Source organism: Chiroxiphia lanceolata, chromosome 1 (genome assembly GCF_009829145.1).
Source record: "Chiroxiphia lanceolata isolate bChiLan1 chromosome 1, bChiLan1.pri, whole genome shotgun sequence".
Classification (NCBI taxonomy): Eukaryota; Metazoa; Chordata; class Aves; order Passeriformes; family Pipridae; genus Chiroxiphia; species Chiroxiphia lanceolata.
The window spans coordinates 408,463-424,343 of NC_045637.1; the positions used below are offsets into that span (position 1 = coordinate 408,463).

Genomic DNA, 15,881 nt, shown 5'->3' on the forward strand with positions numbered 1-15,881 from the left:
GGCGGGCCCCGGGCTCTGCAGCCTGGGACATTCCGGCCCATCCCAGCCCCTGCTCACGGCTCCCTTAACTCCCACCGCAGAATCCAGGGATTAACGGGATTAACGCGGCGCCTCCCGCCCCGGAATTCCCTGCACAGGAATTCCCAGAGCGTTCCCAGTACCCACAGGATGTTCCCAGTACACCCCAGTACCCCCCAGGCTGAGGTGGGAATGAAGCTGGATGGGATCACGGGAGATTTGGGATGTCCCTTCCAGCCCCGTGGGATTTGTGGGATCCTCCCCGGCCCCATCCCTGTCCAGCCACTCGGATAAAGCCCAACACGTGTCCCCGTGTTCCAGTGGAATTTCCCACTTCCCAGCGTGTCCCACAGGTTTGTGTCACCGGATCTCTGGAGCAGATCCAGCCCCGGCTCCGGGGCCTCCCACAGGAACAGGGAGAAGATTCCTGGTCCTGCTCCAGACCCTCCTGGCACACGGGAGAGGGGAAGTGTCCTGGGATACTGGTACCAGAGTCTGCCCAGAGAATGGGGATGGAATTCCTGGTCTAATCAGAACTCCTGGTCTAATCAGAATTCCTGGTCTGCCCAGAGGATGGGGATGGAATTCCTGGTCTAATCGGAATTCCTGGTCTACCCGGAGAATGGGGATGGAATTCCCGGTTTAATCAGAATACCTGGTCTAATCAGAATTCCCGGTCTAATCGGAATTCCCGGTCTAATCGGAATTCCCAGTCTAATCAGAATTCCCGGTCTGCCCAGAGAATGGGGATGGAATTCCTGGTCTAATTGGAATTCCTGGTCTGCCCAGAGAAAGGGGATGGAATTCCTGGTCTAATCAGAACTCCTGGTCTAATCGGAATTCCTGGTCTGCCCAGAGGATGGGGATGGAATTCCTGGTCTAATCAGAACTCCTGGTCTGCCCAGATAATGGGGATGGAATTCCCGGTCTAATCGGAATTCCTGGTCTAATCAGAATTCCTGGTCTAATCGGAATTCCCGGTCTGCCCAGAGAATGGGGATGGAATTCCTCGTCTAATTGGAATTCCTGGTCTACCCAGAGAATGGGGATGGAATTCCTGGTCTAATCGGAATTCCTGGTCTAATCGGAATTCCTGGTCTGCCCAGAGGATGGGGATGGAATTCCTGGTCTAATGAGAACTCCTGGTCTAATCAGAATTCCTGGTCTGCCCAGAGGATGGGGATGGAATTCCTGGTCTAATTGGAATTCCTGGTCTAATCGGAATTCCCGGTCTGCCCAGAGGATGGGGATGGAATTCCTGGTCTAATCGGAACTCCTGGTCTAATCGGAATTCCTGGTCTGCCCAGAGAAAGGGGATGGAATTCCTGGTCTAATCAGAATTCCCGGTCTGCCCAGAGAAAGGGGATGGAATTCCTGCCCTTTCCCTTTCCGGGGGTGATTTGGGAGCACGAGGCCCCCTCACCAGGAGCAGGTGTTCAGCCCCCTTTAGTGGCCCCAGCTCCCGAAATCCTTGATAAAACTCGTGGGATCCGTGAATTCCTCCCGGTCTTTCCTCATCCCTGCGGCTCCTCCACGGAGGGGACTCGAGACCCCGGGGCCGGTTCCGCTCCCGAGGTGCCGGATGAGGCCCCCCCCGAGTCCTGCTGAGGCTCCTTGTCCCGGATCCAGGGACACCCGGGGGTCATTCCAGAGCTGCACCTCCAGCCCCTGGCACAGAGTCGTGGAATTCCGGGATGGGTTGGGATGGAGGGACCTCACAGACCCCCCCCAGAGACAGGGACACCTTCTGCTACCCCAGGGGGATCCAACCTGCCCTGGGACACTCCCAGGGATCCAGGGGCAGCCACGGCTGCTCTGGGAATTCCAGCCCAGCCCCTCCCAGCCAGGAATTCCTTCCCAATATCCCACCCAACCCTGGGAAGCCATTCCCTGTGTCCTGTCCCTCCAGCCCTTGTCCCCAGTCCCTCTCCAGCTCTCCCGGAGCCCCTTCAGGCCCTGGAAGGGGCTCTCAGGTCTCCCTGGATCCTTCCCTTCTCCAGGTGAACATTCCCAGCTCTCCCAGCCCGGCTCCATCCCCGGGGTCTGACCTCGGCCCTGGAGTTAAATTTGGGCACCAGGGATCGGATCCCCTGGGAAAGAACCAAGGGAAGGGACAGGGTGGGGACACTGGGGTGGGGACACTGGGACGGGGACATTTCTCTCCAGTGCCCAGGAGACGATCCCGATCCGTTCTCCCGGGGCACATCCAGCACCTCCCGGTGCCCACGGCCGGTACCGGCGGCCGCCCGGGGCTCTCCCCTCCGGCTGCTACCAAGGGCCACCCGGTACAAGGCGGGCCCGTGTTTTTGGCCTGTTTTATCCGGTTTTATCCCGGTTTATCCGGGTTTATCCCGTTTTATCCGTTACGGCCCTGCCCGTGCTTTGGACGTTCCGGAGGCCTCCGGCTCTGCCGCCTCCAGTCCTAGCGTCCCAGCACCGACCCAGCGGCGCTGAGGCCGCAGTAGCCGAGCCGGGGTCCAGCCGAGATCCCCTGGGGACCCCCAAACTCCCGGGGTGTCACACGGGGACCCCTCGGGCCGGTCGCGGTTCCAGCGACACCCGCGCCTGGGCGGCGCCATCTTGCCACCCGCTCCGGTCACATGACTCCCCACCCCGAACTCTCGCGATAGCTCCCCCCCCCCGTGAGGTTCCCGCCTCCCGGTTTCCCGCGCGCGCGCCGCCGGAGCTCTCGCGAGAGCCGCGCGCGGAGCCGGGGAGGACAAGATGGCGGCGACAACGCCGATGGCGCTGGTGAGGGAGCGGCGGGGCCGGGCCGGGCCGGGGCGGCTCCTCGGGGGTCCCCGCGGGGCTCACGGGGGTCTCCGCGGGCCGGGGCAGCGGGATGGGGAGGCGGGAGAGCGAAGGGGGCGCGGCCGAGGCGGCGGCCGAGGGTTCCCCGCCCGGGCCGGGCCCGCGGGGGGAGCGGCGGGGGAGCGGCGGGGGCGCCGCGCTCTGAGGGGCCCTGAGGGGAAGGGGAGGGGGAGGAGAAGAAGAGAGGGGTCTGCGCCGCGCCTCGGCTCCCGCGCCGCCGCCCTCCGTGCAGAACGGGTGCCGATTCCCTCCTCCCTTCCCTCCGCCAGTCCTGGGCGACCGCCCCGCCGGGAGTGGGAATGGGAACGGGAACGGGAATGGGAATGGGAACGGCAATGGGAATGGGCATTCCAGGGGTGTGCAGGGAACGGGATCCCCGGGGTGTGCAGGGAACGGGATCCCCGGGGTGTGCAGGGAACGGGATCCCGGGGATCTGCAGGGAACGGGATCTGCAGGGAACGGGATCCCGGGGATCTGCAGGGAACGGGATCCCGGGGATCTGCAGGGAACGGGATCTGCAGGGAACGGGATCCTGGGGATCTACAGGGAACGGGATTCACCCTGGAATCCAGCAGTGGAAGTGCTTCCCCGGGGCTGCTCGGCTGGTTCCTGGCTCAGTGGGAATTGCTCTGGGAATACCGAGCCGGGGAAGGGGCCTGGGAACACCCGGGGATCCCCCGATCCCCTGGAATTCTGGGCGGGATCCGCGGGGGTTTGTCGGTGGGGTCTGTGTTCCCTCACCCCTCGCTGTTTCCATGGGAAACGTGGGATCTCCCTGAGGAACGGCTCCAGTTCCAGAGCTGCTCCTGCCTTGCTCCAGGGGGGCCGATTTGGATCCCTGAATAAACGTCCTGGGATTCCTTTTGGGGATCCCCGGGGAATGAGCTGGGGGTGAGCACCAGTCACTCCCACTTCCTTTCCTGTCTGTATTTCCCCGATCCGCTGCACTGGGAGGTTTCCTGGGGGAACGCTGGGAATGAGGGGCAGGACCGGAGCCCGTGGGCTGCCTGTCTGTCTGTCTGTCTGTCTGTCTGTCTGTCTGTGACCCAGGGCTCAGCCCCACTGGCTGTGGGATGTGTTTTCCCAGCCTGGAGCAGGCAAGGAGGGTCCCTTCCGGACTCCCCACGTTCCCTCTTCCCTCCTGATCCGGAGGAGTTCGGAAAACAAACCCAGCTCCTCGTTCCCGGGGCTGCTGCTCCGGGCAGGGCAGGGTTTGTGCTGCGGGACAGAGCAGGGCCCAGGGAATGGCGCCTGGAATTCCCAGGGGATCTCGGCATTCCCGGGGAATTGCACCTGGAATTCCCAGGGAATGGCGCCTGGAATTCCCAGGGAATCTCGGCGTTCCCAGGGAATTGTACCTGGAATTCCCAGGGAATTGAGCCTGGAATTCCCATGGAATCTCGGCGTTCCTGGGGAATGGCGCCTGGAATTCCCATGGAATCTCTGCGTTCCCGGGGAATCGCGCCTGGAATTCCCAGGGAATTGCGCCTGGAATTCCCATGGAATCTCTGCGCTCCCGGGGTAGCAGGGCCCAGGGAATTGCACCTGGAATTCCCATGGAATCTCTGCGTTCCCAGGGAATTGCACCTGGAATTCCCATGGAATCTCGGCGTTCCCAGGGAATTGTGCCTGGAATTCCCAGGAAATTGAGCCTGGAATTCCCATGGAATCTCGGCGTTCCCGGGGAATTGTGCCTGGAATTCCCATGGAATCTCTGTGTTCCCAGGGAATCGCACCTGGAATTCCCAGGGAATTGCGCCTGGAATTCCCATGGAATCTCTGCGTTCCCAGGGTAGCAGGGCCCAGGGAATTGCACCTGGAATTCCCATGGAATCTCTGCGTTCCCAGGGAATTGTGCCTGGAATTCCCAGGAAATTGAGCCTGGAATTCCCATGGAATCTCGGCGTTCCCGGGGAATTGTGCCTGGAATTCCCATGGAATCTCTGTGTTCCCAGGGAATCGCACCTGGAATTCCCAGGGAATTGCGCCTGGAATTCCCATGGAATCTCTGCGCTCCCGGGGTAGCAGGGCCCAGGGAATTGCACCTGGAATTCCCATGGAATCTCTGCGTTCCCAGGGAATTGTGCCTGGAATTCCCAGGAAATTGAGCCTGGAATTCCCATGGAATCTCGGCGTTCCCAGGGAATTGTGCCTGGAATTCCCATGGAATCTCTGTGTTCCCAGGGAATCGCACCTGGAATTCCCAGGGAAACGTGCCTGGAATTCCCATGGAATCTCTGCGTTCCCAGGGAATCGCACCTGGAATTCCCAGGGAATCGCACCTGGAATTCCCAGGGAATTGCACCTGGAATTCCCATGGAATCTCTGTGTTCCCGGGGAATTGCGCCTGGAATTCCCATGGAATCTCGGCGTTCCTGGGGAATTGCGCCTGGAATTCCCATGGAATCTCGGCGTTCCCGGGGAATCGCGCCTGGAATTCCCTGCTCAGTGCCTCTCCTTCTCCTGCATCCCTAAATCCCAGCTGGGTTCTCCTTCCTCCTGCATCCCTAAATCCCAGCTGGGTTCTCCTTCCTCCTGCATCCCTAAATCCCAGCTGGGTTCTCCTTCCTCCTGCATCCCTAAATCCCAGCTGGGTTCTCCTTCCTCCTGCATCCCTAAATCCCAGCTGGGTTCTCCTTCCTCCTGCATCCCTAAATCCCAGCTGGGTTCTCCTTCCTCCTGCATCCCTAAATCCCAGCTGGGTTCTCCTTCTCCTGCATCCCTAAATCCCAGCTGGGTTCTCCTTCCTCCTGCATCCCTAAATCCCAGCTGGGTTCTCCTTCTCCTGCATCCCTAAATCCCAGCTGGGTTCTCCTTCCTCCTGCATCCCTAAATCCCAGCTGGGTTCTCCTTCCCTGCCGGACAAGGGGGAACTCTCTCGGGAGGCTGGCTGGAATTCCCTTGGCCTGTGCCCTCTGGAAGGAACCTGGCAGGGTCAGTCGGGGAATCCCGGAATCCCAGCCCGGTTTGGAATGGGAGGGATCCTAAATCCCCTCCAGTTGCACCCCCTGCCCCATCCCTGGAAGGGCCCAAGGCCGGGTTGGAGCAGGAGGTGTCCCTGCCCGGGGCTTTAAGGGCCCTTCCCACCCAAACCATTCCATGATTCCATGATTCTGGAGCTGCTGGCTCACGAGGTGCTGCAGGAATGGAGCTGGAGCAGGGATGGAGTCAGAGCAGGGATGGAGCTGGAACAGGGATGGAGCCCAGGGATGGAACTGGAGCAGGGATGGAACCCAGGGATGGAGCTGGAGCAGGGATGGAACTGGAGCAGGGATGGAGCCCAGGGATGGAGCTGGAGCAGGGATGGAGCCCAGGGATGGAGCTGGAGCAGGGATGGAGCTGGAGCAGGGATGGAGCTGGAGCAGGGATGGAGCCCAGGGATGGAGCTGGAGCAGGGATGGAGCTGGAGCAGGGATGGAGCTGGAGCAGGGATGGAGCCCAGGGATGGAGCCCAGGGATGGAGCCCAGGGATGGAGTCGGAGCAGGGATGGAGCTGGAGCAGGGATGGAACTGGAGCAGGGATGGAGCTGGAGCAGGGATGGAGCCCAGGGATGGATCTGGAGCAGGGATGGAGCTGGAGCAGGGATGGAGCTGGAACAGGGATGGAGCTGGAGCAGGGATGGAGCTGGAGCAGGGATGGAGCTGGAGCAGGGATGGAACTGGAGCAGGGATGGAGCTGGAGCAGGGATGGAACTGGAGCAGGGATGGAGCTGGAGCAGGGATGGAGCCCAGGGATGGAGCTGGAGCAGGGATGGAGCTGGAACAGGGATGGAGCTGGAGCAGGGATGGAGCTGGAGCAGGGATGGAGCTGGAGCAGGGATGGAGCTGGAGCAGGGATGGAACTGGAGCAGGGATGGAACTGGAGCAGGGATGGAGCCCAGGGATGGAGCCCAGGGATGGAGCTGGAGCAGGGATGGAGCCCAGGGATGGAGCTGGAGCAGGGATGGAGCTGGAGCAGGGATGGAGCTGGAGCAGGGATGGAACTGGAGCAGGGATGGAGCTGGAGCAGGGATGGAACTGGAGCAGGGATGGAACTGGAGCAGGGATGGAACTGGAGCAGGGATGGAGCCCAGGGATGGAGCTGGAGCAGGGATGGAACTGGAGCAGGGATGGAGCTGGAGCAGGGATGGAGCCCAGGGATGGATCTGGAGCAGGGATGGAGCTGGAGCAGGGATGGAGCTGGAGCAGGGATGGAGCCCAGGGATGGAGCCCTGGATCCCTGGGTTCTTCGCAGGGGATGTGTGCTGAGGAATTCCTGTGGGATCCGTGGATCAGCCCCGGATCCCTGGATCACTCCTGGATCCCTGGGTTCTTCCCAGGGGATGTGTCCTTGGGAATTCCTGTGGGAGCTGTGGATCCCTCCTGGGTTCTTCCTGGGGATGTGTGCTGAGGAATTCTGTGGGAGCCATGGATCAGCCCTGGATCCCTGGATCACTCCTGGATCCCTGAGTTCTTCCCAGAGGGCTGTGTGCTGAGGAATTCTGTGGGAGCCATGGATCAACCCTGGATCCCTGGATCACTCCTGGATCCCTGGGCTCTTCCCAGGGATGTGTGTTCAGGAATTCTGTGGGAACCATGGATCAGCCCTGGGTTCTTCCCAGGGATGTGTGCTGAGGAATTCTTTGGGAGCCATGGATCCCTCCTGGGTTCTTCCTGGGGATGTGTGCTGAGGAATTCTGTGGGAGCCTTGGATCTGGGTTCTTCCCAGGGAATGTGTGCTGAGGAATTCCTGTGGGAGCCATGGATCCCTCCTGGGTTCTTCCCAGGGGATGTGGGCTGTGGAATTCTGTGGGATCCGTGGATCATCCCTGGATCAGCCCTGGATCCCTGGGTTCTTCCTGGGATGTGTGCTGAGGAATTCTGTGGGAGCCATGGATCACTCCTGGGTTCTTCCCAGGGGAATTGTGCTGTGGAATTCTGTGGGAACCATGGATGTATCCCAGGATTGGGGATGTACCCCAGGATTGGGGATGGATCCCAGGATTGGGGATGGATCCCAGGATTGGGGATGTACCCCAGGATTGGGGATGGATCCCGGGATTGGGGATGGATCCCAGGACTGGGGATGGATCCCAGGATTGGGGATGGATCCCAGGATTCGGGATGGATCCCAGGATTGGGGATGGATCCCAGGATTGGGGATGGATCCCGGGATTGGGGATGGATCTCGGGATTGGGGATGGATCCCGGGATTGGGGATGGATCCCGGGATTGGGGATGGATCCCGGGATTGGGGATGGATCCCGGGATTGGGGATGGATCCCAGGATTGGGGATGGATCCCAGGATTGGGGATGGATTCCAGGATTAGGGATGTACCCTAGGATTGGGGATGGATCCCAGGATTGGGGATGGATCCCGGGATTGGGGATGGATCCCAGGATTGGGGATGGATCCCAGGGTTGGGGATGGATCCCAGGGTTGGGGATGGATCCCAGGATTGGGGATGGATCCCAGGATTGGGGATGGATCCCAGGATCCCGGGATGGGCAGGGTGGGAAGGGAAGGGCAGCTCTTCCTGCCCCTGGATCCCTGGGAGTGTCCAAGGCCGGGTTGGAGCAGCCTGGGGTGCTGGGAGGTGCTTTGAGGTGCTTCCAAACCATTCCATGAGTCCGGGATTTGGGAAAGTCCCAGAGGAGGATCCAAAAAGGGCACTTGGAAAAGGGGGGGTGGCAGAGCCGGGAGGGAGGGGACCACGGCTGGGGACATGGAATTGGAGCTGTTGGTGTGAGCCAGGATGGGGATTATCCCAGTGCCTGATCCCTGAAAACCTGGGGCTTGGGGAGCTCTGTGAGTGCCCAGCACACCCTGCAGTCTCTGGGATTGCTGGGATGGCTCTTCCCACAGGGACAGAGGGGACTGTGGCTGGGGATATGGAATTGGAGCTGTTGGAAGGACAGGGATTATCCCAGTGCCTGATCCCTGAAAACCTGGTGCTTGGGGAGCTCTGTAGGTGCCCAGCACATCCAGTGGTTTGTGGGATTGCTGGGATGGCTCTTCCCACAGGGAGGGATGTGAGCCAGGAGTTGGGATTATCCCTGAAAACCTGGTGCTTGGGGAGCTCTGGAAGTGCCCAGCACACCCTGCAGTTTGTGGGATTGCTGGGATGGCTCTTCCCACAGGATGTGAGCCAGGAGTGGGGGTTATCCCTGAAAACCTGGGGCTTGGGGAGCTCTGTGAGTGCCCAGCACATCCAGTGGTTTGTGGGATTGCTGGGATGGCTCTTCCCACAGGATGTGAGCCAGGAGTGGGGGTTATCCCAGTGCCTGATCCCTGAAAACCTGGGGCTTGGGGAGCTCTGGAAGTGCCCAGCACACCCTGCAGTTTGTGGGATTGCTGGGGTGGCTCTTCCCACAGGGAGGGAGGGGAACATGAACTGATTTTCCTGACTCCCCAGTGGGTTTGGGGAGGGTTTTATCCCTCTGGGACATCCTGACCCCAAGTGCTTTGGGCTCTGGGGAGGGGTTTTATCCCTCTGGGACATCCTGACCCCAAGTGCTTTGGGCTCTGGGGAGGGTTTTTATCCCTCTGGGATGCCCTGACCCCAAGTGCTTTGGGCTCTGGGGAGGCAGGGCCAGGTTCCTGCCCTGGGGACACTTTTCCAGGTCCCTTCCCTGGGAACAGTTTTCCAGGTCCCTTCCCTGGGGCCAGTTTCCCAGGTCCCTTCCCTGGGGACACTTTTCCAGGTCCCTTCCCTGGGGACACTTTTCCTGGGGCCAGTTTCCCAGGTCCCTGCCCTGGGGACACTTTCCCAGGTCCCTGCCCTGGGGACACTTTTCCTGGGGACACTTTTCCAGGTCCCTTCCCTGGGAACAGTTTTCCAGGTCCCTTCCCTGGGAACAGTTTCCCAGATCCCTTCCCTGGGGTCACTTTCCCAGATCCCTTCCCTGGGGTCACTTTCCCAGGTCCCTTCCCTGGGGTCACTTTTCCAGGTCCCTGCCCTGGGGACACTTTTCCAGGTCCCTTCCCTGGGGACACTTTTCCTGGGGACACTTTTCCAGGTCCCTTCCCTGGGGACACTTTTCCAGGTCCCTTCCCTGGGGACAGTTTTCCAGGTCCCTTCCCTGGGGACACTTTTCCAGGTCCCTTCCCTGGGGGACACTTCCAGGTCCCTTCCCTGGGGACACTTTTCCTGGGGACACTTTTCCAGGTCCCTTCCCTGGGGACACTTTTCCAGGTCCCTTCCCTGGGGTCACTTTTCCAGGTCCCTTCCCTGGGGGACACTTTTCCTGGGGTCACTTTTCCAGGTCCCTTCCCTGGGGCCAGTTTCCCAGGTCCCTGCCCTGGGAACACTTTTCCAGGTCCCTTTCCTGGGGACACTTTTCCAGGTCCCTTCCCTGGGGCCAGTTTCCCAGGTCCCTTCCCTGGGGTCACTTTCCCAGGTCCCTTCCCTGGGGCCAGTTTCCCAGGTCCCTTCCCTGGGGTCACTTTCCCAGGTCCCTGCCCTGGGGACACTTTCTTGGGACCAGTTTTCCCGGTCCCTTCCCAGTTTCCCAGTTTCCCTCTGTGTCTCCGCAGGGGCCGGAGTCCCTCAAGCTGGAGAACGGGCAGAGCACGGCGGCCAAGCTGGGACTGCCCCCCCTGACCCCCGAGCAGCAGGAAGCTCTCCAGAAGGTGAGGCACTCGATCCAGGGGGATCCCCTTTGTCTGGGGGGGGTCTGCTCTGGGGGGGGGGGTTGTTTGTTGAGCCTCTGCCGCTGCTGGGGCCAAAGGGAGCAGGAATTTGGGGGGATCGTGGCCTTCCCAGGGGTCCCACGGCCCTGCCCAGGGATCCCTTGTCCTGCTCGGGGGTTCAGGGATGTTTTGGGGGTTGGAAGAGTGGGTTTGGTTCGGGACAGAAATAGGATGAGGAGTGTGAGTCAGGGATGGGGTGTGAGTGCCACAGGGGAGCAGCCAGGATTGGGATTGGGATTGGGGTCAGCTCCAGAGCACATCCCAGAGTATCTGTGTTCCCTTATATCCCAGAATATCATCTCTATTCCCTTATATCCCAGAGTATCTGTGTTCCCTTATATCCCAGAGTATCTGTGTTCCCTTATATCCCAGAATATCATCTGTATTCCCTTATATCCCAGAGTATCTGCATTCCCTTATATCCCAGAATATCATCTGTATCCCTTTATATCCCAGGATATTTCTATTCCCTTATATCCCAGAGTATTTCTATTCCCTTATATCCCAGGACATCTCTATTCCCTTATATCCCAGGATATTTCTATTCCCTTATATCCCAGAATATTTCTATTCCCTTATATCCCAGGATATCTCTATTCCCTTATATCCCAGGATATTTCTATTCCCTTATATCCCAGAATATCTCTATTCCCTTATATCCCAGGATATCTCTATTCCCTTATATCCCAGAATATCATCTCTATTCCCTTATATCCCAGAATATCTGTATTCCCTTATATCCCAGGATATCTCTATTCCCTTATATCCCAGAATATCTCTGTTCCCTTATATCCCAGAGTATCTGTGTTCCTTTATATCCCAGAGTATCTCTATTCCCTTATATCCCAGAATATCTCTATTCCCTTATATCCCAGAATATTTCTATTCCCTTATATCCCAGAATATCTCTATTCCCTTATATCCCAGAATATCTCTATTCCCTTATATCCCAGAGTATCTCTATTCCCTTATATCCCAGAGTATCTCTATTCCCTTATATCCCAGAGTATCTCTATTCCCTTATATCCCAGAGTATCTGTGTTCCCTTGTATCCCAGAATATCATCTGTATTCCCTTATATCCCAGAGTATCTGCATTCCCTTATATCCCAGAATATCATCTGTATCCCTTTATATCCCAGGATATTTCTATTCCCTTATATCCCAGGATATCTCTATTCCCTTATATCCCAGGATATTTCTATTCCCTTATATCCCAGGATATCTCTATTCCCTTATATCCCAGGATATCTCTATTCCCTTATATCCCAGGATATTTCTATTCCCTTATATCCCAGGATATCTCTATTCCCTTATATCCCAGAGTATCTGTGTTCCCTTATATCCCAGAATATCTCTATTCCCTTATATCCCAGAGTATCTGTGTTCCCTTATATCCCAGAATATCTCTATTCCCTTATATCCCAGAATATCATCTGTATTCCTTTATATCCCAGAGTATCTGTGTTCCCTTATATCCCAGAATATCTGTGTTCCTTTATATCCCAGAATATTTCTATTCTCTTATATCCCCGAGTATCTGTGTTCCTTTTTATCCCAGAATATCTGTGTTCCCTTATATCCCAGAATATCTGTGTTCCCTTATATCCCAGAATATCATCTGTTCCCTTATATCCCAGAGTATCTGTGTTCCCTTATATCCCAGAATATTTCTATTCCCTTATATCCCAGAATATCTGTATTCCCTTATATCCCAGGATATCTCTATTCCCTTATATCCCAGAATATCTGTGTTCCCTTATATCCCAGAATATCTCTGTTCCCTTATATCCCAGAGTATCTGTGTTCCTTTATATCCCAGAGTATCTCTATTCCCTTATATCCCAGAATATCTCTATTCCCTTATATCCCAGAATATTTCTATTCCCTTATATCCCAGAGTATCTCTATTCCCTTATATCCCAGAATATCATCTCTATTCCCTTATATCCCCGAGTATCTGTGTTCCCTTATATCCCAGAATATCATCTGTATCCCTTTATATCCCAGAATATTTCTATTCCCTTATATCCCAGAATATTTCTATTCCCTTATATCCCAGAATATTTCTATTCCCTTATATCCCAGGATATCTCTATTCCCTTATATCCCAGAGTATCTGTGTTCCTTTATATCCCAGAATATCTCTGTTCCCTTATATCCCAGGATATCTCTATTCCCTTATATCCCCGAGTATCTGTGTTCCTTTATATCCCAGAATATCTCTATTCCCTTATATCCCAGAATATCTCTATTCCCTTATATCCCAGGATATTTCTATTCCCTTATATCCCAGGATATCTCTATTCCCTTATATCCCAGAGTATCTGTGTTCCCTTATATCCCAGGATATCTCTATTCCCTTATATCCCAGGATATCTCTATTCCCTTATATCCCAGGATATCTCTATTCCCTTATATCCCAGGATATCTCTATTCCCTTATATCCCAGGATATCTGTGTTCCCATATATCCCAGAATATCTCTGTTCCCTTATATCCCAGAATATCATCTGTGCTCCCTTATATCCCGGAATATCTCTATTCCCTTATATCCCAGAGTATCATCTGTATTCCTTTGTATCCCAGAATGTCTCTATTCCCTTATATCCCAGAATATCATCTGTGTTCCCTTATATCCCAGGATATCTCTATTCCCTTATATCCCAGAGTATCATCTGTATTCCTTTATATCCCAGAATATCTGTGTTCCCTTATATCCCAGGATATCATCTGTATTCCTTTGTATCCCAGAATGTCTCTATTCCCTTATATCCCAGAATATCTGTGTTCCCTTATATCCCAGGATATCTCTATTCCCTTATATCCCAGAGTATCTCTATTCCCTTATATCCCAGAATATCTACATTCCCTTATATCCCAGAATATTTCTGTTCCCTGTGGGAAGAGCTCTATCCTAGGAGAATCCATGTGGGAAAAGCTCTGTCCTAGGGATGTTCAGGGAGCAGATCCAGAGGGAAGGGTTGGGATGTTCAGGGAGCAGATCCAGGGTTGGGATGTTGAGGGAGCAGATCCAGAGCTGGGATGTTCAGGGAGCAGATCCAGAGTTGGGATGTTCAGGGAGCAGATCCAGAGTTGGGATGTTCAGGGAGCAGATCCAGAGTTGGGATGTTCAGGGAGTGGATCCAGAGTTGGGATGTTCAGGGAGTGGATCCAGAGTTGGGATGTTCAGGGAGCAGATCCAGAGTTGGGATGTTCAGGGAACAGATCCAGAGTTGGGATGTTCAGGGAGCAGATCCAGAGTTGGGATGTTCAGGGAGCAGATCCAGAGCTGGGATGTTCAGGGAGCAGATCCAAGGAAGGGTTGGGATGTTCAGGGAGCAGATCCAGAGCTGGGATGTTCAGGGAGCAGATCCAGAGCTGGGATGTTCAGGGAGCAGATCCAGAGCTGGGATGTTCAGGGAGCAGATCCAGAGTTGGGATGTTCAGGGAGCAGATCCAGGGAAGGGTTGGGATGTTCAGGGAGCAGATCCAGAGTTGGGATGTTCAGGGAGCAGATCCAGAGTTGGGATGTTCAGGGAGCAGATCCAGAGTTGGGATGTTCAGGGAGCAGATCCAGAGTTGGGATGTTCAGGGAGCAGATCCAGAGTTGGGATGTTCAGGGAGTGGATCCAGAGTTGGGATGTTCAGGGAGCAGATCCAGGGAAGGGTTGGGATGTTCAGGGAGCGGATCCAGAGGGAAGGGTTGGGATGTTCAGGGAGCAGATCCAGAGGGAAGGGTTGGGATGTTCAGGGAGCAGATCCAGGGAAGGGTTGGGATGTTCAGGGAGCAGATCCAGAGTTGGGATGTTCAGGGAGCAGATCCAGAGTTGGGATGTTCAGGGAACAGATCCAGAGTTGGGATGTTCAGGGAGCAGATCCAGGGAAGGGTTGGGATGTTCAGGGAGCAGATCCAGGGAAGGGTTGGGATGTTCAGGGAGCAGATCCAGAGGGAAGGGTTGGGATGTTCAGGGAGCAGATCCAGGGAAGGGTTGGGATGTTCAGGGAGCAGATCCAGAGGGAAGGGTTGGGATGTTCAGGGAACAGATCCAGAGCTGGGATGTTCAGGGAGCAGATCCAGAGCTGGGATGTTCAGGGAGCAGATCCAGAGCTGGGATGTTCAGGGAGCAGATCCAGAGTTGGGATGTTCAGGGAGCAGATCCAGGGAAGGGTTGGGATGTTCAGGGAGCAGATCCAGAGTTGGGATGTTCAGGGAGCAGATCCAGAGTTGGGATGTTCAGGGAGCAGATCCAGAGTTGGGATGTTCAGGGAGCAGATCCAGAGTTGGGATGTTCAGGGAGCAGATCCAGAGTTGGGATGTTCAGGGAGTGGATCCAGAGTTGGGATGTTCAGGGAGCAGATCCAGGGAAGGGTTGGGATGTTCAGGGAGCGGATCCAGAGGGAAGGGTTGGGATGTTCAGGGAGCAGATCCAGAGGGAAGGGTTGGGATGTTCAGGGAGCAGATCCAGGGAAGGGTTGGGATGTTCAGGGAGCAGATCCAGAGTTGGGATGTTCAGGGAGCAGATCCAGAGTTGGGATGTTCAGGGAACAGATCCAGAGTTGGGATGTTCAGGGAGCAGATCCAGGGAAGGGTTGGGATGTTCAGGGAGCAGATCCAGGGAAGGGTTGGGATGTTCAGGGAGCAGATCCAGAGGGAAGGGTTGGGATGTTCAGGGAGCAGATCCAGGGAAGGGTTGGGATGTTCAGGGAGCAGATCCAGGGAAGGGTTGGGATGTTCAGGGAGCAGATCCAGGGAAGGGTTGGGATGTTCAGGGAGCAGATCCAGGGTTGGGATGTTCAGGGAGCAGATCCAGGGAAGGGTTGGGATGTTCAGGGAGCAGATCCAGGGAAGGGTTGGGATGTTCAGGGAGCAGATCCAGAGGGAAGGGTTGGGATGTTCAGGGAGCAGATCCAGGGCAATCCAGGTGTGCTGGGAGGGCAGATCCCAGGGCAGGGGTATCCAGGGGGGGGTTGGAGGCCCTTCCCTTCCCTGTGCAGAGTTCTGTGGGAGCTGAGCCCTGGAGGAGCCCGTGTCCCACCCTGGGCCCGCAGGTAAGGGGCTGTGGTGGGTCATGGGGGGAGAGGGGAGCCCAAATCCAGGGCATGAGGCTCCCTGGGCTCCCAGCCCACCTGTCCTGGCTACAGAGTGTGGGGAGCTGGCTACAGAGTGTGGGGAGCTGGCTATAGAGTGTGGGGAGCTGGCTATGGAGTGTGGGGAGCTGGCTATAGGGTGTGGGGAGCTGGCTATGGGGTGTGGGGAGCTGGCTATGGGGTGTGGGGAGCTGGCTACAGAGTGTGAGGAGCTGGCTATAGAGTGTGGGGAGCTGGCTATGGGGTGTGGGGAGCTGGCTATGGAGTGTGGGGAGCTGGCTATAGAGTGT

General features: G+C 56.4%; 2 protein-coding genes across 2 annotated transcripts in view; both read left to right on the plus strand.

The window, feature by feature from the left end:
• Positions 1–15,881, plus strand: part of LOC116797962 (erythroblast NAD(P)(+)--arginine ADP-ribosyltransferase-like) — a 471,907-nt gene that overhangs the window by 248,122 nt on the left and 207,904 nt on the right. The window lies entirely within an intron of this gene.
• The window catches only part of LOC116792633 (poly(U)-binding-splicing factor PUF60-like), a 39,357-nt gene continuing 26,181 nt past the window's right edge, over positions 2,706–15,881 (plus strand). Inside the window, exons 1-2 of the mRNA XM_032699756.1 lie at positions 2,706–2,769; positions 10,347–10,442. Coding sequence (XP_032555647.1) covers positions 2,743–2,769; positions 10,347–10,442 — 123 coding nt within the window. The 5' untranslated portion in view covers positions 2,706–2,742. The remainder of the gene's footprint in view (positions 2,770–10,346; positions 10,443–15,881) is intronic.